This window comes from Lactuca sativa, chromosome 4, assembly GCF_002870075.4.
Source record: "Lactuca sativa cultivar Salinas chromosome 4, Lsat_Salinas_v11, whole genome shotgun sequence".
In the NCBI taxonomy this organism is placed as follows: Eukaryota; Viridiplantae; Streptophyta; class Magnoliopsida; order Asterales; family Asteraceae; genus Lactuca; species Lactuca sativa.
Window position 1 is genome coordinate 171,063,182 of NC_056626.2, and position 23,969 is coordinate 171,087,150.

General features: G+C 35.1%; 1 protein-coding gene and 1 non-coding gene across 2 annotated transcripts; one reads left to right on the forward strand and one right to left on the reverse strand.

Annotated features, from left to right (window-relative positions):
- Positions 1-2,173: 2,173 nt before the first annotated feature.
- Positions 2,174-4,347, reverse strand: LOC111897431 (protein HEADING DATE 3B-like). Its single transcript, XM_023893398.1, has 4 exons — positions 4,150-4,347; positions 3,297-4,036; positions 3,158-3,209; positions 2,174-2,968 (listed from the first exon to the last, which is right to left on the reverse strand). The coding sequence occupies exons 1-4, from the start codon at positions 4,345-4,347 to the stop codon at positions 2,174-2,176; spliced, it is 1,785 nt and encodes a 594-aa protein (XP_023749166.1).
- Positions 4,348-23,021: 18,674 nt separating this feature from the next.
- Positions 23,022-23,128, forward strand: LOC111897434 (small nucleolar RNA R71). Its single transcript, XR_002852255.1, has one exon. It is a non-coding gene; the product is annotated as a small nucleolar RNA R71 (small nucleolar RNA).
- The last annotated feature ends 841 nt before the right edge of the window (positions 23,129-23,969 follow it).

The following is a 23,969-nucleotide window of genomic DNA, read 5'->3' on the forward strand; positions in this document are numbered from 1 at the left end:
GAGTTTCACCTAGTTATCAAAGAGCATGTGCGGCGGATCACAAGTGATGGGCTTCATGTGCATTATCTTGGCCACTTAATCCAAAACGAACTAATATCTTTGCTAGCTCAAGAAGTTATAAAAGAACTTATCAAGAAGATAAAGGAAGCAAAATACTACTCAATCATACTTGATTGTACTCCCGATTCAAGTCATAAGGAACAGATGACTATAGTGACGTATTTAACGTTATCATATAATTCTGTTACGGTCGATGAGTCCTTTTTAGGTTTTTTGAATGTTGATGATACATTTGGAAAATGACTATTTGATATTACACTTGAGGAGTTAAAGTCTCTTGGTCTTGAAATTGATGATATGTGTAGTCAAGACTATGATAATAGAGCAAACATGAAAGGAAAACACCAATGAGTGCAAAAGAGATTTTTAGATATAAATCCTAGAGCATTTTACACTCCTTGTGGTTACCATTCTCTTAATCTTACATTATGTTATATGGCTAACAATTGTGTTAAAGGAAAGAACTTTTTTGGATTCATCCAACGCATTTATACTATCTTTGCAAATTCTACTAAGAGGTGGGAAATTTTGAAAGATAATGTTAAAGCTTGGAGTCTTAAGCCATTGTGTCAAACTTGTTAGGAAAGTCGGGTTGAAATTGTAAAGGCTATTAAACTTCAGCTTGTGGATGTACGGGAAACTTTACTTCAAGTTAGAGAAATAGATAATGATGGTGCAATTGCAAGTGAAGCAACTTCACTAGCAGAAAAAGAACTTAGTGACTTTGAATTTTTGGTATCAACTGTTATTTGGTATGAAGTATTAAACCATGTGAACATTGTGAGTAAGAAGTTACAATAAAAGGATATGCATCTTGATAATGCTATCACAGAAATAAACAAATTGATTGGGTACTTCAAGGATTATAGAGAACTGGTTTTTCAAAAGTGATTGTTGAAGCTAAGAAGATTGATATTGAAATGAGTATTGATCCAATATTTCCACAAAAGCGTTTGATTGAAAGGAAAAAAAAGGTTTGATGAGAGTTTAACTAGTGAAGAAGTTTCATTTACACGTCAAGAGAATTTTAGAGTCAATCATTTCTTATTAATTGTTGATCAAACTATTTCTTCTCTTGAGACAAGATTTGAACAATTCAAAGAGTATGACAAAGTATTTGGTTTTTTATTTCCACACAATTTGAGGGGAATTGAAGATAAAAATCTTAAGTCGTATTGTCATTGTCTTGAAAAAGCACTCAAGTTTGTAGAAATATCGGATATTGATGCCGATGAACTTTATACGGAGTTGAAATTATTTAAGATATTGGAAACCGACAAATTTAGAAACTCTATAGATGTTTTGAAGTTTTTGAAAGAACTTGATTATTTCCCAAATGCAAGCATTGCATATAAAATATTGTTGACTATGCCAGTAACAGTTGCATCTGCAGAAATGAGTTTTTTGAAATTTTGAAGTTTGTGAAATCTTAACGACACAAGAAAGACTTAACGATTTGGCAATGATATCTATCGAGAACGAAATCTTAGAGAGTATAAACTATGAATAATTAATCAACCAATTTGCAAACAAAAATGCTAGAAGAACTTCACGGATCGTTGGTTAGCTGTTAAGATATTTAATTACTCATTAAAATACTATGATTTTGCTTTGTTTATTGTTATAAAGTTTATCATCATTTAAATAAAAAAAAAATTAGTTTATGTAATTTAATTTGTTTTTTATCATCCTGGCGTCGAGCTATTTTTCCGCAGGACCTCCCCTACAGTATCGTCACCGCAGTAGAGTTTAACCACCAAGTTCGGGATGGATTGGTGTGGTTCCTCTATGCCTAAGACACCAAAATATCGAACCATGAACGAAGAAAGGCATGAGATAAAATAGTGATTGCGAGGCCCCAACTTGTTTTTATAAACAAGGGTTTAAAAAGATACCATATTATTATAAAAACTTAGTTTATTAATAACCATCAACTGATCCGACAATGAAAATCATTTGATCCAAATATTGTAAATTAATTTAATTATATATAACTTTGATATGACAATAGAATAAATAACTCACCCGAAGCAACCCTTAATTTCATGTTATTACCTTTGAGAATTTATTGAAAATAGTGTAACAAAAATTGATAATTTACATATATCGATTCCTATTCATTTTGTTTCCTTTCCTCTTGTATGAACTGAAATATACGAGCAGCTGATTCAGATGCTAATTTAGGATTATGGGGTACAACTTTGATCACTTTTATCCTCTCATCAAACCCCTTTTCCTCTGTACATCGATCTGAATCTTGAACCATTGGTGTAGTAGGGAAAAGAGGAAGTTCGTCTCCTCCATTACTGCTTCCCTGCAAATCACTATCTTTACTGTCATGCAGATTATGAATCTCACCCATGGTTGGCCATTTCTCTAGGGTTAGTGTATTACATGAGGTCGTAACAGGTTTGTTATATTTCATGTTATCTTCCATTGATGGAGAACAAAAACCCTTTGTTATCGAAGGCAATCCGTAAGATGTATAAAGTGGATTATTGGGAAATACACCAATTCCTTGTGGGTAAGCGCCATTGCTAAAGTCTGTACTTGTAGGTGCTGTTAGGCTCATACCATAGAGAGGGGCCACGAGACCAACAGGTGGAGGACAAGGTCCTGTGTAGGGTTTGTACACTAGTCCCTCGGAAGGTGACCTCATGGGCACCAACCATTGGTTTCCCGGTGGAGGAAGAAGACACCAGGGTGGTTGTTTACCACCATTGACGGTGGAAGGTTGTGGGAGGTCGATTAAACTTGGATCATATCTTTTGTCTGTATCATTTCTTGTATGAAACTGTGTTCTGATCGTATTATCTACATGGAAAATGCTTTCAGAAGGCATGTTCTTTGGTTGATAGCCACGATCTTCGAGTAGAAAATGAGCTGATTCTGCAAGTCGTTTCTGCACCTGTTCAAGCGTTAGTTAATCTCGCCTCTTTTAGAATGTATCTGTTTATAATCATGATATATATATATATATATATATATATATATATATATATATATATATATATATATATATATATATATATATATATATATATATATATATATATATATATATATATATATATATATATATATATATGTGCTGTACCTTGATCAATCTATGCAACTCGAAGAGTTGTGACTGGAAAACTCTTTGTTGCCTGAAATATCATGGCAAAGAACACATAATTAGGCTTCAAGATTTCTGGTATAACCACTAAACATGCACTAAATTTAGTGATGCTTACTGAATGATAGTTCTTCTTGCTTTGCAATAGTCTTCATGACCAATAATATGTGAAATTTCATCCGGGGTTATCTGTAACGACCCATTATCAATTTGAGGAAGAACTTCATGAACATTTCTATCGGTTTTCCTTTCTTCTGAAAACGGGCATACGGACATACCATCTTCGTAACACATCATGGTTTCTTGAAAGTTTTTTCTTTTCAATGGCAACCTGATGGTGGAATCGTGTAGCATCTCTGGTTCATCTACCACAATACTTCTCTTCATTGGACTCGAGGGCGAAAGTTCTGTGCTTAATGTTTCTGATAACCGAGCTCTATTAGAATAACATGGCGCATGTTCTTTAGCAATGTTTTCAATCATCACATTATCTAGCTTGTTCTCCTGTTTAATTGTGCAGTTAGGGCTAGCGGTTGCTAACTTTCCTCTATTGACATTCCCGAATGACAGACTTGGAACCAGATAATCTTCATCCTCCTCATCTTCAAGCTTCTTGATTGAAGCGCCTTTTGTTGTTTTAAGATCTTGAGGCTTAAACAAACGATAATCACACTGTTTTTGTTGTCCGGTATTGCATAGCGTTTGACAATTTGTAGTTTCTATTGTTTGTTTAACGGTCGTTAGTGAGATATTCAAATTGATACCACTCGAGCGATAAGAATCAAATCGTGTAGCTAATCTTGTGGAGCCACATGAACTTCCAAACGATGAAAACACACTTCGTTTGTAGCTTGCATCCTATATCACCACGGATTAACGAACCAAATACAAAGGAGTAAGAAACACCGAGGAATATGTAACTTAAAAATCTATATATCTACGTACATTGTGTAAAGAAAGTTAAGACTCACGTGATAAGTCGGAACCAAACCACTGGTCGAAAGAGGTAAGACGGGCTGTTGTGAAATAGCCATCTTGTTTCTTGCAGAGGTCCGTTGAGCTCCTTTTTCTGCATCACTGATATGAAGCCTTGGGAACAAAGGGTCCATCTTTTTAGCGTCGTCCTTTAGGTTTCCCATGGTGTTTTCGTACGTCAGTCTTTTGTCCATTTCTGAACCAATGCCTATCACATATTATGATTTGCAGCGAGTTAGAAAGGGAGAAATAAGCGGGGAGAGAGATCGCATCACAATCACATTCAAACAATTTACACATTTCGGGGTAGGTTAACGAGTGGTTATATATTGTGATCATTGACGGGGGCAGAGTGCGACTCAGTCTTTCTCTCTCTTCTCCTCGACATCTGCCGAATTTGGTACGATTGTGATAGCCACATGTACTGCTACCAATTCCATTCGTCGGGAAACTAGGAACATAGAGAGCCAATCTTTTTGCGAAAAATCAGTATTGGAGATATTATTGAGCATCTCATGCATCTATGCAATAACATAGTAACATCCACCCTATGAATCAATACTCTCACGTGGCTTTAACTTTTAACGTGAGTTGATTGCAAAAAGGAACTTCCAACTTGAGTTAGTTGATTTCTTTAGGGTAAATTGCACTATTGGTTTTGTATTTTGGATTTTTAGGTAGTTTGCGTGCATGTCCTAACTATGTTTTTAATTTTTTTAAACTCACACAGTCCTATGATATGTTTACGTTGCACTTTTGGTACAGGCTACAAGTAAAATGACCGACCGTTATGACCTTTCCAACTTTTAAATATATTGTTATGTGTTTTGTATTAATTTGTGAAGTAAATTACACAAATGATTCCTATGGTTTTGAGGTAATTTGCACGTTTGGTTTAAAATTTATTTTTTTAACTCGAAATGTCCCTACAGTTCGTTTGTGTTCCACGATTGGTTTCAGTCTTACTTAAAAAGACTATTTTGCCATTGATTTTTTAATTTATTTAAATAAACACACCCCCAATTTCACTTCTACCTCATCTTATCTTACCTTACCTACCCACCTTATTTAAATAAATTAAAATATCAAGAGTAAATTACATGAATGGTTCCTATGGCTTGGGTTAATTTGCGCTTGGTCCCTAACTTATTTTTTTAATTTGGAAAGTGTTTACCGTTTGTTTTTGTTATGCGTTTGGTCCCTACTGTTTGTTTTTTTACACGTTTGGTCCCTATTGTTTGTTTTTGTTACACGATTGATCCCTCTCTTACCTAAAAAAACTATTATTTAAATAAGAAAAAATTGTGGGATAGATAAGGTAAGGCGAGGGGGGTTGGGTTGGGGTGTGTTTATTTAAAAATTTTAAAAAAAATCAAGGGAAAAATAGTTTTTTAGGTAAAAGATGGACCAAGCGTGTAACAAAAACAAACAGTAGGGACCTTCCGAGTTAAAAAAATAAGTTAGGGACCAAAAGCGCAAATTACCCTAAACCATAGGGACCATTCGTGTAATTTGGGCAAAACAATATTTTTAGGTAAGACAAAGACCAAACGCGCAACAAAAACAAAATGTAGGGACCTTCCGAGTTAAAAAAAAAAAAACAAGTTAGGGACCAAACGTGCAAATTACCCTAAACCATAGCGACCATTTGCGTAATTTACTATAATTTGTCGTTGTTAGAAAACAATAAATACAAAAATAAACCCTAACCGAGCCTCCACATACACCAAAAACTTGTCTTTATTTTTAATAACCATCATAATAATATACTTGTAGTCAGTCTTTATTTCTTTTACTATGACTGTTGTGTATTTTTTGTCGTGAATTACAAGGTAAACTGATACCTAAGAATTTCTTGTAGCAATTATGAAACAACCCAAAAACAGAGATAAATTTTTTCGTTTAAAAACAATGCATTAGTTCCATACGTCAGTTGTCTTAAAGGCATCCACAATACAAAATGTCAAAACCATTAGAGTATAATGAACACAAGTGCAAAATCATGAGGGGGATGTTGTATCATCATGTCGGGACCTTCGCTTTCTACCAAAACTACATGAAACCATAAACATAAACTGTAAGAACAAAGCATAGTGAGTTTACCCCAAAGTACCACATACAACACTTTTGTAAATATAATAGCACATGGTGGTGCCGGGTTCGTAACAACCCCCTGGTCCATAGTAACCCCAAGTCCATAATGACTCCATGTAACAACATGTAGTTGTGTCGGGCCCATATCAACCCTGGGTATATAGGGACTCCGAGCCCAAATCGGCTCCATGCATAAGGTTATACAACCATACTAGTAAAAGTGACATAGACATATACATCCTACATATACAAACCATTAGGTAGGAATTGGTGCTTGCGACCCACAAGTTATTAGATTAGGTGTTTAAGCACATTACTTTAATTGATATATACTTAAATTAATAGTAGCACAATCCTTTTAGGTTACCCTCAAAACTAGCAACTGGACAAATGATTTTGGAGAATGAGGTTAATTTATTATTTGATTAATAAATTAAAATAAACGATTTGTTAACATATTATGATAATAATATATTAATTTGAAATAGTAATATTTAAATAATATTTAATCAGAAATTATTTGGAATCAATTTCAGGTTTAAAAGAATTAATTAAAAGTGTAGAGATTCAATTGTAATCATGCAATAGTTAATTAAGAGTCAATTTAGAACCATCCATAAAGTGGGGATAGTTTCTTGGAGCCTAAGGGTTTCTAGAGTAATCCCTGGTGGATAAACATGAAAGTGGATAATTACCCGGTTTAACATAATCTTAGATTTGGGCTTATCTAGGGTTTCCTGACTGCATTATAAATAGTGCTATTACCCTATAAATTTATCCATTCTTTGGAAAAATTCTACCTGATTTTGCAACCTCTATCCTCCTTCTCAATCATTCTTCCTCATTAGTGTTGGGTGTGAACCATTAGAGGCGTGACATTTGTTACGCTTGATCTCAAGGCTTCAACAACACAAGGATATGAATTGCTATTAGTATATAGTGATCAAGGTATGATTTTTCTAACCCTATTTGGGAATTTCGAAATATATGGTAGCATGCTATGGTTTTCTATTTTGTTGTTCATGTTGTATGTTCAATTAGAGAAAACGTATATCAAATTATTTAGAGTTGCATGCACACATAGGATTTATATATATATATATATATATATATATATATATATATATATATATATATATATATATATATATATTTGCATAATTCCCATTACAAGTATGGTGAAAAGACTCACCTCAAATGATAGCCAGATAAAACTTACACTCAGGCTGCTGCTACAAAGCTCCACTTACTAAACATATCCAAAAACAACATTAATCAACGACTTAAGGTGATATTCCATAATTAAGAGTCCTTAGCACACTCTCCTTGGGGTAAATGACCATTATAGCCCTTCATGGCTAGGAACCACACCAAAGTCAAACCAAGTGAATGAGTTAAACCACAAAGTTAAAGTCATTAGTTAAAAACCCTAAAACCGAGTCTCAAAGAACCCTTAGAATCCATAAAGTTTTTAACTTTATGGATCTACTTCACTTAATCTTTCATAAACATGAATAAAAAGGACAAAAACCTAAATCTATCCATAATATTCAATCAAGTTTGAACCTTTAGCCCTTACAAGGGTCCAACAACAAGAAGAGACGATGATGATGGTGCTAATTTGCAAACTCCAACACTAGAACACTTTTTCCCTCTTATTATCTTCTTCTTCAAGCTAGAAAATGGACCAAAATGGCTAAGGATCTCAAGGAGGATTGTGATCAGGTTTTTTGGAGGGTAAGGATGGGCAACCCTAGCCCTCTCATTCCATTAAAGACCCGAAAAATTAGGATTTTGGTCATCAGACAGTTCTCACATCGTGAGCAACAAAGGATCACGTTGTGAGACTCAAGAAATGCAAGTTAACAAGTCAACCTTAACTCACGACGTGAAAGGGCATAACTCACGTCATGAATTCTTCCTAAAGGCTAAAAATTCCTGAAATCAAGTACCTCAAAGATATGAATGTTACAATAGTTTTATCTTTTGCCATTACTATTATTAGATATAAAAATACCTCACAAATTAAATCGTCACAATAAAATAGTCTTAGTCACAAGTATATTCTTATATTTAAACTATGGTGTATATTTAGTCACTTAAAAGCAATTAAACGGTGATCATAAAATAACTATAGTCATGAAATATTTCGTTTATTATAACTATTTAGAACTTGTTCTCACATGTTTAATATTTTATCATGGCTATTGTTCAGTGGTTGAGTTGAAGGAGGCCACTAAGCAGCGAGAGATCGAGATGAAGCTCTAGACAAGTGAGTAGTGACAGGCCCCAACACAGTCTCAGCCTACGCTGAAGCGGTTCAAGCTTGCTGATGTTAGATATGGGGGTCAAAGGGGCCGCACTTGTGGAAAGTACGGTAAGGTTCATGATGATGCTAGTTGATTTTCTTTTGGATGCCATAATTTTGGCAGGCAAGGCCACGTTGCGAGGGATTGTCGTCAGCAGGCCCCAATACCCAACACCAGGATTTGCAATCATTGCATCCAGGTTGGCCATGTGAAGGCCAACCGTCCCTTGCTTGCTGCTAGGCCGGCACAGGCTACGTTGAGGATTACATATGGGAGTCAGGCAGTGCGGAGCTTACGAGGGCTCGAGGTCGTACTTTCCAGCTCACGGCAGAGGAGGCCAGGGTGGCACTAGACATCGTGACCCGTACATTCAGACTGAGCTCTTTTCCTGCTCTTGTGTTATTCGAATCAGTCGCGAGTCGGTCCTTTATGTCTCGATTATTCAGTAGGGAGTTTAATATGCCTATTGGGGAGTTAGAGTGTCCGTTGTTGGTTTCTATCCCCAAAAAACATGGGGTTTCTGCCTCCAGGGTGTATCAAGGTTTTGTATTGGATATCTTTGGGATGCCTTATCTAATTGATCTGATCCCTATCCCCATGAAGGATGTGTGCGTAGGATGGACTGGCTGAGCAGTTTTGGTGCCAAGATTGATTGCGATGGCCAACGAGTACTAGTTTGAACCCCCAAATGGTGGAGAACTAGTTATCTATGGAGATGTACCTGTTGGATTAGTGTCTAAGTCCATAACTATTTTGGTATGTACTTGACCCGATGGTGCATGGTCCTTTTGGGTTGCCTTCACCAAAGCAACTTGATAGGATGAATTATGGAGAGAAAGGATTAAATATGACTTATTAATATATTATGAGAAGAATATATTAAAGGAGAAATCATATTGTTTAATTAATATTAGTCAAGAATTAATTAGTAATTAGTTTTGTGACTAAAAGAGATTAATTAAACTTAAGGGACTGGAATTGTAATTATAAGATAATTGCAATTTGGGCCATGGATTGCCTTATATTAAGGAGTGGACGAATTCTATGGGGAAGCCCATAAGGAAATCGTCCAAGGCCTTAAGGAAAGGGATCCATGGGTTGCTTAGGGCTTAAGCATCCAAATTAGGGTTTCCTTGTTAAGATAACCCTAATAGCCTCCTATAGGGTTTCACACATTTTTGGATAGCCTCCATCCTCTAGGGTTTATTCTAGGGCTTCACACATTTTTGGATAGCCTCCATCCTCTCTCCTCTTCATCCTCTTGCTTATGGTGTTTGTGAACCATTAGAGGAGTGACATTTGTGACTCTAAGCTTTCTAAAGTCAATACAAGGAGATTTGGGATTGTTATTACTACATAACAATCAAGGTAACATCTTAAACCTATTCTTATGTTAATATGATTACTTGTATGCTAGAATTAGGGTTTATAGTCTTGGATAACTTGCATGTACAATAGAGAAACCTAGATCCAAGCATTAGGGTTTGTATGAGCACATAGGATGTTCTTAGGACCAAAACCCATCAGTACCATGGTTGGTTCAGGGATTTGTTCGGAAGCCAGGGCTTGGTAGTATATTCAGCATGTATGTGTGGGTTATTTGGCTTATGTGGTTGATACTCGTGTAGGGGAGCAAACCTCAGTTTTTGATGTGCCAGTTGTTAGGGAGTTTGCTGATGTTTTCACAGAGGAGTTATCGGGTGTGCCACCTGAGAAGGAGGTTGAGTTCAGGATTGATCTAGTGCCAGGTGCGGCATCGATTGCCAAGGTTCCATACCGCTTGGTACTACTTGAGATGCAGGAGTTGTCCTTTTAGCTTCAGGAGTTGTTAGGGAAGCAGTTCATCAAACCGAGCAGTTCTCTGTGGGGATCGTCGATATTGTTCGTCAAGAAGAAGGATGGTTCAAACTGGATGTGCGTTGATTATTGGTAGTTGAACAAGTTAACGGTGAAGAACCATTATCCCCTTTTTGCAGATAGATGATCTATTTGATCAATTGCAGGGTGCATCTTGGTTCTCCAAGATCAATTTGGGATTCGAGTATCTTCAGGTGAAAGTGAGAGACAATGATGTGGAGAAGACTGCATTCCAGACTCGTTATGGGCTTTACAAGTTCGTTGTGATGCCATTTCAAGCCTGCTGCGTTTATGGATTTGATGATTCGGGTGTGCAGACCGATGCTCGACTGATTTATCATTGTGTTTTTTGAAAATATCTTGGTATATTCCAAGACTAGAGAGAACATGAGGAGCTCCTTCAAGAGCTTTTGGGAGTTTTAAGACGGTAACGACTTTATGCCAAGTTCTCAAAGTGTGAGTTTTGGTTACGAGAGGTCCAGTTCTTGAGACACCTCGTTAAACAGGATGGGATTTTGGTCGATCCGGCCAAGATCGAGACTATGATGCAGTGGGAGGTTCTGAAATACACCTCAGAGATCAGGAGTTTCTTGGGTTTGGCAGGATACTATCGTAGATTTATTTAGGATTTCTCCAAAATTGCGGCCCCCTCACTCGTCTGACGAGGAAAGTAGTGGATTTCCAATGGGGCCCTAAGCAGCAGTCGGTGGTTAAGACTCTTCGTTGGAGGTTATGTGAGGCCTCGGTATTGACCCTTCCAGAGGGAGTGAAGGATGTTTTTGGTATTCTGTGATGCATCCATCACCGATTTGGCGGCGGTCCTTATGCAGAGGGGGCGTGTGACAGCTTATGCTTCACGGTAGCTGAAGCCGCATGAGACGCGATATCCTACTCATGACCTGGAGTAGGATTTTGGTGTTTTCCCTCAAGATTTGGAGGCATTATCTTTATGGATCTGTTGTACTGTCGACACAAATCACAAGAGTTTGAGATATCTTATGGATCAACCGAAGCTATGTTGGATTAGGTGTCTAAGCCCATAACTATAATTGGTATGTACTTGACCCGATAGTAGTATGGTCCTTTTGGGTTGCCTTCACCATAATAATTTGATAGGATGAGTTTTGGAGAAAGATGGTAATTAATGACTTATCAATATATTATAAGAATAATATATTAATTGAGAAATCATATTATTTAATTAGTATTTTATTAGAAATTAATTTTGAAGTAATTTAGTGATCAAAAGATACAGATTAAAAGAACGGGGACTGATTATGTAAATCAGTAATAGCTGTAGCTTGGCTAATGGACTCTATTGATAAGGGGTGGACGAAAATCTATGGGAAGCCCATAGAGTTTTCGTCCAAGGCCTATCATATGGGGGTTCATGGATTGCTTAGGGCTTAAGCAATGAAATTAAGGTTTCCAGTTTAAAACCATAGTAGCCTCAACTATAATAGGAACCCTAAGGCTCTTGAAATCGGCACTTGATTCCCTAGAAAAAACTCTGGCCGAAATCTTGTAGCTTCCACCTCTCTGTCTTGTTCATCCATTGCTAAGTGGTGTTTGTGACTCCATTAGAGGTGCATCAATTGAGGCACTAAAGAATATCTCAACACAATAGGTTACAAACCTCAAGTCGTGTGCTAGTTTCTAATAGGTTTACTCTTGATTAGTTCTTGAACCTTTTTCAAGATCATTTAGACTCCCACTAACCTCTTGACATATAAGATTCTCTCGTCAAGAAACATTTCTTGACAAACAAATATTCAAGAGTTAGTGCAGATTCTTATCAAGACAAAGCACTACACACAATTGGTCTTAGTTGATCTTTTTCATATCCAAGACATCACAACTTACCAATTTCAAATGTGCAAGAGTAAGAAAACCATTTTTCTACTCCACATTTGATGAGTGTGTTAATAAAAACTTCTTAATATGTGTCACCCAAGTCAAAATCTTAGAGTATGACTCTAAGACTTGATTTTGGAACGAAGTATGATTCACCTATTGATTTAACCATTTCAACAATTTATGTTTCCTCTTCTTAGCCATACCAGTGCACTAAGGTTTACCTAGAGGATCAATTGTGATATGGTTTCACAATCAATAAGACGATCATAAAACATGATACAAAAGTGCTCTCCTTACTTTCCAGATTGGAGAAAATTTTATCTTTCTGCCTAATTGATTCTTCTTCTTCGTTTTTTCTATTATTGAAACTTTTCAATAATTTAGAATTGTACTTAATCTTGTAAGCATAACGATATTTACTAGACTTATAGTAAATCATGATGAATAGTCTTATTGTTATTTGTGGTGGACTTGACCAGTGCACAACATTGTGTTCTAGTCCTTTATTCCTTCTCTTGACTCACATAGTTGTGTGATCAAGGAATTAGTCTTAATTTCCCAAGTACCAAGATTTCCATACATCACATGATTCAAAACATACGATTGCAAGCTTCTGTCCAATTGAGATTTAGTCGATGGGAATCTTTCCTTACTTAGAAAAATTATGACACTACCATAAATAACATAACTAAGAATCACATCCACTCAATATTGCTTACAATAGAAACACACAAGCATCAATTTTCATAAATAACACTGCAAGGATATATAAATAAGAAAAAACTCAAAATTTATTTTATTTATAAAAAAGGTGCGGAAAACTTATCCTTACAATGCAAGATCAATTGAAAAATATGCTATTACATATTCCTAATCAATCTATCTTAAGTCTTAGCGGCAGCTCAAAAATCCAATCATCGAATCATGCGATCGAAATCCATTTCTTCGCGATCAGACCCAACTCACTTCTTCCTTTAAACTTCCTTTCTTTTCTTCGATCCTACAACAAAATGCAATCTTACTACATCATGTATTAGGAATATAAAATAGAAAACATAATAGAGTTAGATAGTGGATTTTACGTGAAGCAAAGTCATAAGTTTTGTCTCTCTTATCTCTTAGATCTTTCAGGTAATCAAGGTAGCTTCGTAACCAATGCTACTTCTTTTGGCAGTAGAAACATATGGATTCTTCTGGAATGGGACACGGGACTATCTCAGATTCAACCTTTCTCTTGCGTAGAGAAAACGTTTCTGGACTTCCAGTGTTGCCATTTCCCATAGAAAGTTGGGACATTGATTTACCAGACAAATTTGGTTGACCAGTGCGCCAAATCATCGCTGATTCAGCAGCAATTAGCAAATAAGTCAAATCAATGAGGGTTACATCGTGGTCCATCACATAATACTCTCTAATGAACTCACTATATGATTCGGGAAGTGACTGAAGAACCAAGTCAACAACCAACTTCCTTGATACATCGACACCCAACATTCCCAATCTATCGATATGCAACTTCATATCCAAGACATGAGCATATACAGGCTTTCCATCTTTGTGTCTTTTTGCCAACAGGGCTTGAGTGACTTTGAAATTTTCAATTCCTCGAACACATGGGTTAGGGAGAATTATTGGAGGAGGTGGAGGAAGTGAAGTATGATTTTCATTTTCACAATCAAATCGTGGAACACCATCTTCTTTTGAAAAACTTTTTCCAACGGATTTAGGAAGACCATAGTTGATAGATATTGACATCTACAAAACGAGAGAAAATTCAAGTTAGTTGATTGGAATCCTTTATATAATACCCAAATGAAATATCAAGGCTAAGACCCAACACAATATTCTACAATTTGGAAGAGGGATGCCGTAATCCAAATTGCAGAACATTTGAAGGTTGGTAAATAACGATTTACCAAATTCCACCATGAAAAACGAAAATTGAAAATTAAGTTTTAAATGAATTGAAACTCCTAGATCTTTTGAGATTCATTGAACTTTTCAATGGCATGCTTAAATTTCAAGTGTGCCCTTTGTTTGTGACTGGGATACCGAGGATCACAAACAAGTTGTGGATAACCATGCAAATATACATGACGCCCCCAATGTTACAGTCACTTAATCGACATGCCGGTTAACCACACACGCTCCATCGATCTATGACAAACATCGAGTCACCCTTTGCCACCTTTTCTTAGAGCCCAATTAGTGTGCCGATTAACCACACACGCTCTACTAACATCTAACATCTTAGCAAGGGTACAAAGTGTAATTTCATGGAATAGCACCAACTCCACATTTTTCCTAAAGTAACTAAGATTTGGGTATTTATAAAAGTGTTTAGCTACTTCGTACTTCATTATACCTATAATGAAAGGTTGCGTCCTATCCTACCTGTTCAGCTAACGACCCTCCACTAGTTAAGAGTGCGGTGGGTAAGAGTGGATACCCATTCAATCGTCATTTTATAGGCAATTTCCTTAAACACCCCTTAAAGACCAGCTTAATAAATGAGGCCTACTAACGGTAAGACTGACTCTTTACTTATACATATATACTATATTAGACTTTTAATTTTATATAGTATAAGGGTGTATTTTACACTTTTAAAATACCATGTGGTATAATTTAATAAAATTATACTTTTAATTTAATTAAATACAAGCCATATCATAATGGATTTATTAACTCTCTTTTAATTATACACTTAATTAATTTAATAAAACCATAAGGGTGTAATCTGAACTTTTTCAAAATACCAGGGTTTAGAATTTATTATTTTCAAAATTAATACCTATTATTTAAATGATAAATTCCAAAACTTGAGGACAAATTTTGAAACTTTTCAAAACTTTAGGGATTAGAATTTAAATATTTCAAAATTAACATTTTAATCAAAAATTTAAATTCCAAAACTTGAGGGTATGTTTTGAAACTTTTCAAAACTTCCTAAATCAAATTACAAATAATTCAATTAATCAAATAATAAGTGATTATCTAAATTCGACCCAATTCAATTTAATTTGGCAAAATAAAACAAATCAAATTTTACAAATAACTAAAATATCATATAATCTTGTAATTATCTTAAAATTTGACAATTATCCTTTAATTAGATGAGGATATTCATTACCATATTAAAAAACGATTTTAATCAATTAAAACAACTTATGGTAATTATCTTAACCTAATTAAGGCCAAAAATCCGAAAAGTCTGCCATCTGACCCGACGCCACCTCGTGGTGATTTTACCACCTCGTGATGGCTCACCACCTTGTGGTGATTTTCACCACCTCATGGTGAATAGGTAGAAAGCAAAAACAAAATTTTTTCAACTTTGAACAATTCACATTAGCATCAAATACATTAGATAAACAACCTAGTCTCTGATACCACTGATGGGTTATGAGCACTACCTCAATCCTATGGTGTACATGCAAACCCTAAAGCTTTGGATCTAGTTTGTCTAATGAACATGCAATAATCATCCAAAGCTCATAAACCCTAGATCTAGCATACAATAATTGAATTAACATATGAATTAGGTTGTAGATCTTACCTTGATTGTTATGTTGGAATAACAATCACAAATCTCCTTGATCTTGACTCTTGAAAGCTTAGTGCCTCAAATGTTGCGCCTCTAATGGAATCACAAACACCATGAGCAACAAGATGACTTAGGAGAAGAAGGAGGAGCACCAAAAACGTCCTAGAACCCTTAGGGATTATTTCCACATGTTTTTGGGGCCTTGGGAGTTCTTTATATAGTTAGGCTATTATGGTTTTCAACTAGGAAACCCTAATCTGACTGCTTAGGCCCTAAGAATCCCATGGACTCCCTCCTTAGAGGCCTTGGGAGAATTCTAATGGGTTTCCCCACTCCAACTTCTATGGAGTCCATTAGCCTAATATTCAACTATCACACAATTGACAGTTCTAGTCCCCTTTGTTTAATTAATGTCTTTTAGCCACAAAATTAATTCTTATAAATTCTTGACTAAAATTAATAAAAAAAATATGATTTCTCTTTTAATATATTATTCATATAATATATATTAATAAATCATAATTAATCCTTTTTCTTCTTAGTTCATCCTATCAGTTGCTATGGTGAAGACAACCCAAAAGGACCATGCTCGTAATTGGGTCAAGTGCAAACCAAAATAGTTATAGGATTAGACACCTAATCCAACAAAACTATCTTAGGTTTGTCTGATTTCCGAATTCCTTGGGACTCCGACGAGTGATTTAAGATGATGGGTTGGTATGCTGGTGGGTTTTCTGATGGTTTCAGAAATTGTTGAGGATTATTTTGATAAGGGGCTTGAAGTTGGTTCTGATAAGGTTTATGATTGGGATTCTAGGGAATTTTGTACTTCATTGACAATAGTGTGAATTCCAGTTGAAAGTGAAGCTCAGAATCAGTTGGATCAAGATCATGATTTTCTTCGAATGAATGGTTTGAAACAGGTTGAGTAGGTGGGGTAGGTGAAATAGGTGGTATAGTTCCAAAATGATCTGATACAGATGGGTTCAGAATTAGTGGCTTAACATAACTAAACAAGGAAAGAGGACCTCTTGATAGTTCTCTTAACGTTTGAGCAACGTTGGATTCATGGACTTGTAGATCGTCAAAAAGTTGACAAAGCTTCGGTTTCTTTAGAGATCCGTTACTCTAAAGACATGATTTGACGTTTCCTTAGCCTTTTCCGAGGCTATTGATAAACTTCAGATTTTACTCGGAGGATTCACCTGGAGTTGTGGTTAAGGTGTCAAAATCGTTGACAACCGAATTCAATATGTTTATCCTTCATTTTCTCGGACCCTTCGAACAAGTCTTGAAGAGTGTCCCAAATCTCTTTTGTAGATTTTCACAATATAATGTGCTTAAAAAGAGACAGAGGAACACCACACACCATCTCAGAAAATACAATCTGGTATGCATGGAGCTTTTCGATATCTGAAGCACTAAGAGGTACTGGACATTGATCATCTTGGCCTAAAAGAGTAGCAACAACATCTCTCACCATTTTTCTTACTGGAACATGAGGACCTTGTTTCATAGATATCCTTATCTCTTTCCTTTTTTCCTTACCAATTAAAAATATTTCCATCCTAACTTTCCGGTGATCATACTCTTCAACAACTACCAATCGGGCACGAGAAAGGCAACCCACACTATTTGCTATTTGCATGGAATACATTTGTTGAGTTTGATTAGGAGCAGCTATTGAAGTTAAATTATTGGAGCAGAAGCGGTATATAAAAGAACTTTTATCCTGAACACAGAAATGACTGAGATATCTAGGTAATCTCAGATCAACTATAATATATTCTTATGGATTCAAATGACAACTACTCAAGCTCTGATACCAATTGAAAGTGCAATGGACAGCGTACAAATTTTTTTTGAAAACTCAAACCTTGAATTTACTTAAGATCAATGGTTGTTACTACTAATTTGGTCCAGTCAAGTCTGGTAAACTAGTCATTTCTCGAAGAATGAAGATCAACAAAGTATTCAACAAAATATTTAAGTATAGTAAATTGAGTATGAGCAAAGTAACGACAATTTAAGAACAAGAAGAATGATATTGAAAAAGATTTGACTTGCAAGAGAATTTTAATTGATGTGAAGAGAATGTTGCCATTTCTTGCTTACAATTCGTGAAACATCATCTCCTTAAGTAGTAAAGGAGAGACATAGTACAAATCGTGAACATTCTATGGACTAGATAAAATATTGTACTAACAAAATCCGACACACAATATTTACTTGATTTTGTCTCGTGAATTGTTCACTCAATAAAAATAACAAAGAGCATTTAATTCTTGTACAACTCTGTCACATCAAAATACTAACTTCAGAATGTCTTGAATAAGTCTTCATCTGGGAGGAATACTAACTTCGAACTCATCACATCTTGGAAAACATTAGCTTCGGATATGGTATGGCTCGGATTGCTAGAGGTTCACTTTTATGTATCAACAATTGAGGCTTCGCAAATAGAGAGTCTATTAGGCTTCATACAACATGTTGCAGTATACTTCTAGGGATACTTAACTAGTCAATAACATCTTGAAACACAAATTCCCCGTCAATTCCTTTGTTGCATGCTAGAACAACAACTATTCACCATCAATTACTTAAAGGAAATATTTTTTATTTTTCTAAAATTAAAAAAAAAACCAAGAAAATATTTTTGTACTTTCCAAAATTTGAAGAAATACAAAATCTTTTATGATTTTATAAAAAAAATTATAAAGAAATGTATTTTTGGATTTTTGAAAAAATTTATAACAGAAAATTGAAATTGTGATGAGTGCCGATGGCTAGCAAGTCATCGCATGTGAACAGTAGCAAAACACTTAAACTACGAACATAAATTCAACTAAGATGAGATGCAAATATTGCAAGACATTGTAAAGAAAAAATAACACAAAGAATAAACAAAATGAAAAGGAAAAAATCAACTCCAACGGGTTGTGACGTCTCGCAACTCTTCACAAAGAAAAATAAACGAACAATTACCTTGTGCAGCGGATTGCGATGACTTGCACCCTCTTGCAAACTAAGAGTAACTACAAAATAGTTTAAGTGTGCTGTGATGGCCTCTGAAGTTCAGAATCATGTGTGGATGAATGATTTGTGCGAGTGTTCTTCAAAAGGATTGCATAGATTTGAGGTTTGTAAAGACGAGGGTCTTTATATGTTTTATTATTGTAGTTTAAAAAAAATACAATATCATGTTTATTACATGCATATAATAAACCATGGTATCAGTTTTCAAAAGAAAAACCACTTTTAAAGGTTCTATAGAAAAATCTTGCTTTTATATAATTTGATGCAATTCAATTTTAATAACCGGTATTAAGTTTGAGTGCATTTGAACCTTTTATATCTTTAATAAAACTTCAGTTTATTACTTATATATTTGGAGTTTGTATAAGTCACAAAAATCACAATTTTAAAACATATAATGGAGTATTTCAAAATTTGTCGTTATTAATGATTTTATAAAACCGGGTTTTATTTTTAAAATAATAACTTGTTACATCTTATGTCTAATTTTGAAAACAAAATTTCATGTGATGTTTATTTTGTCCAAAATTATTTTAGCATGTGAAAAACTAATTTATCAACTGTACATAATAATTGCATGAAATAAACACAAACATCCATAAAAAGTTATGTGCATAAACATAACCAACTAATGATATTGTTTGTGAGCCAATGCAAAAGATGCCAAGTCCATTCCTAAAGGGACATTTAAGGGGACCAAAAATCATCTTGTAATATTGTTGTAGAAGCTCCCACTTGAGTAACACCCATTGCTTGCAAAAGATTGGAAATCGTCTTTAAAGGAAAAATTCAGCCACGTACATGCAACACTTTTCAGATAAGGGTTGCATAAAGTGTTGCATTAGGTCAACATCCCTTTAAAGAAAAAGCTACTGTTGACAACATTCATGATAGTTTTCAGAAAGCATTATCTTTCTGCTCAGCACTTATGTAGACTCGAAAATTGCCTTTTGTCTTCAGAAAATGGCTCCAACTTCATTTCTTGTTACATCTTTGTACAAATAAATTATTTCTAAAAATAATCTATTAATTTACAAAAAAATTACCAAGAAAACAAATCTGTTAATTATTACATACCAATTGTTGGGTTTTAGTTCAAAAATAGTTTCATAAACTAGAAAAATATAGCAAGCGGAAGACTTATAATTTTGAACATAACATAAATATTTTATACCCACCAAGGATCATCTTACAAGTTTTAGACAGATTTAAACACCAACCATAGAAAGGATGAAGAAATAACAACCTTTGTTGTTCTTTGGTCCTCTTGGGAGGCTTGGAAGTTGATGAAAAATGTGGAACCTTTGAGACACCAACAATGACTCAACTTCATGTAAATACTAGTCCATGAACTCTTAAACCCTTAAGCTTTTAGTTCATAAACAATATGAACTTAAAGAGGGCATCTAAAAGCAAGTAATCTCCAAGTCTGCAAAGCAAAACTAGAGAGAGTGAGCGAGGAGGTGATGGTTTCGTCCATCATGCAAGAGTGAATAAAATAAGAGGAAATCCTTTCCTATAAAGCTTAATATTTATCGAAAGTACTTAACACTTTAAGTCAATCATGAACCTAAGACCTGATTGCCTCCCCCCCCCCCCCCCCCTCCCATGCTTTTTGAGCCATGCCTTCTTTTTCATTATTATAAGTAAAAGCCCATAACTTGTTCTCTAAAGAACAAGTCATGGTTTTAATAAAAAGAAGTCAAAGGTTTGTAAAATTTTATAAACTCTTTTATAAAATATAAGCCTTAACCTTTTGGTAAAATAAAAAAAGTCCTAATGTCCAAAATGTTGTACATGACTTATTATTTCATACCATACGAATTATGTAATGTTACTTGCTAATGAAAGTTATTATTTCCATGAAATAAATAATTTCCAATTTAATTATAAGAGTTTTGGTGAATATTTCTTAAAATAAATTTCCTATGAATAATCAATCATATCAAGTTGATGTTAGTGTGACCCATTAGTATCATATGTTAATTAGCAATATCACTTTAATATGATTCTTGAGCACACTAGATCTTTTATTTTAAAGTTATTGGCTCGACTTTGCCCAACCAAATTAACTAACTGGTGTGGGTGAGACTTCTCTGAAGCTCAACTCTTTTCCTTTTGACTCCAAATCCCTTCAAATATGGCAAGATGGGTGGATCTGGAAGTTATTCAGCAAATTTGAAAGACTCTAGATTGTCTTCAGATATGTCCTATAGATTATTAATCTTTTTTCATTTTCTGATCTTCTTTTTATTTCCAAAAATCTTCTCTTTCAACTCTTCAAATTCTTTTCTTTTTCAGATTTTTGCATTTCAGCTTCTGTTTTGGTACTTTCTCAATTGAAATCATCACTTTCTCCTTGTTCTTTTTCAAAAAAAAAAAATATTTTCAAATTTTTATCTGATTTTTCTTTAGCATGAATCAGATACTCATCCTTCACATCCTCAAGCTTATGTTTTGCCAGCTCCTCCAATATGTATGATAGTTCATGTCTGCAAAATTTTCTTGGATAGAGACATTAGAAAACTCACAGCAGCCCTCAGATAAAGGGCTGTTGATACCAAGATAATTTACAGAAATATTTTCAAAAGGAAAATCATCATTATTAATTTTAAAATTAAAAACCTCCTCATCAAACAGCATTGAAATCATGACATTAAAAACATCAATTTCTGTTTTTGTAGTTTTCAGAAAAGGTCTTCCCAAAATAATTGAGTTTTTATCTGATACACATATATCACCCATGTCCAGAATATAAAAATCAGTGGGAAAAATAAGATTATCCACATAGACAAGAACATCCTACAGTACACCTTTTGGATGTACCGTCGAGTGATCATCCAACTGGATAATTGTCCCGATCTTTTGTAAAGTTCTCATATTTTATTTTTCAACAATAGAAAAGGGAAGGACATTGACTGAAGCTCCAAGGTCAAGCATACCATTTCAAAAATTAAGGTTCCCAACTTTATAAGGAACTGAGAAAATCCCCAGATCCTTGCACTTTGGAGGCAAACCTTTTTGCAAAATTAAAGAGATATTTTCGCCAGCTTTGACAGGTAGAATATTTACCTCAACCTTGCGAAAAATTTCCATGATATCTTCATCCACTCTTTTGCGCTTCGTGTTTCCCAGTCTTGATGGAATGGAGGTAAGGGCTTATATTCTTTCAGATTCAGTTGGACTAGTGTTGGAGTTTATTTTTCTTTATCATTTTCAGATTCTTCTTCAACCAACACCTCTTCAAACTCTTCAGCTTCAGGACCTTTTTCTATCTCTTTTAAATCTTCTTCTTATACCAGAACTTCTTCGTATTCCTCTACAGCTTTGTTTTCTGGTGCAGATGAACTTATGCCTTTATATGTTTTCCCACTTCTCAAGAAAATAGCACTCACATTGTGCTTCTGATTATTTTCTGTGTGTCCCAGTAACTTTCCTTGAGATTCTAGACGACCCACATAAGTGGCAAGCTGAGACACCTGCTGTCCCAAATTTTTGATACTAGCTCTGGTTTTTGTCTGGAATGCTTGGGTGCTGGTGGAAAGACTCTTCACTATATCTTCTAAGGCCATGCTAGAATTACTTGGTTGATGATGCAAGTTCTGATTCTGGTAATTCGGGTTCTGGAAGCTATGCTGATTCAGATTCTGAAAGTTGGGCTGGTTATGAGAATTTTGTTGAATGTTTGTCTGTTGAAAACCTAGTGGTGGCTGAAATTGTTGTCTTTGTTGATAATTATTATTCTAATAATAGTTTGGAGGATGATTATAAGTCTTTTGTTACTAGTATCCTCCGACAACTTTGACTGGAGCAACATCCTCTTACAAAATCGGACACATATCAGTTGGATGTTCTGTCTTCAAGCATATACCACGTGGTTTTTTTTGCAACTGCTTTTTCTTTTGTTAGGAGTAGAACAACCTTTGTTAGTTCAGATATTTAGGGCTCTAGATGAGCATTGCTGACTTCCTTGACACACCTTGGTTGATCTGGATACTACTCGTCTTCATTTCCGGAATGTTTTGACTCTATTTCCAATTTCTTGATGAACTCTCTGATTTTATTTGGTGTCATATCACCCAAGGAACCACCACTAGAAGCATTTATTAGAAGCCTCTCCATGGGTGTCAGAACTTCACAAAAACAACTGTAGAGCTGATAAATGTTGATTCCATGTTGTGGACACCGAACCAGAAGCTTCTTGAACCTTTCCCATTAAGAATGTAAAGCTTCTCTTTTTCTTTGTTTGATACCAAAGATTTCTTTTCTAAGACTGGAAACTCGTTTTTCTAGAAAATATTTCTTTAAAAACATCTTTGCGAGTTCTGTCCAAGTGGTGATGGAACCAGATGGGAGTCCATATTACCATTCCCTTGCTAAATCTTAAAGTGAAAAGAGGAATGCCCTTAACTTTATCTGATCTTCTGTTACAACATGCAGCTTCATTCCTGAACAAATCACATGAAATTCCTTGAGGAATTTATGTAGGTCATCATTTTCCAATCCTCTGAAAGTGGGAAGAAGATGAATCAACCCATATTTGAGTTCGAAGTTCTAGGTTTCCAGAAAAGTAATACAGAGAGGATGATCGTTGACTTCTTGAGTGACCCACTCTCTAAGTGTCTTTTCTGCTTCGTTTCCACACATTATTAAGTCTTCATATACCGAATCTAAAGAATCTGTCGGTTGAGATTTGATTGAGGTTGGTGGAGAGTAAGTTTTATAAGGGATGTTTTGAGGAGAAGATTGGGTTTACTTTCAGAAAAAATGGACCCGGTTCGTTCCACAAGGGACGACCCTATGGTGTGGAGGTTTCTAGAGGTAGGGAAGATGATGAATCAAAGAGACCAGTTGATCGTTTCTTTCTTGCTGCTTCTTTCTTCAGTTTCCTTGTAGTTTGCTCAATTTTTGGAACAAGTGCTAGAGGTGTACTTGAACGAAAAATTCTTGGCATAAAACTATTAGAAAGCACCGTGTCTCTGGCAACAACGCCAATTTGTTAACACGTTGCCACTCGTGTATTAGGAAAATAAAATTTATCACTGCTGGTTTCACTAAAAATATAGCACAGGGACTCAAGGTCGAATCCTCAGGGACACAACCTAATGGTCAATGC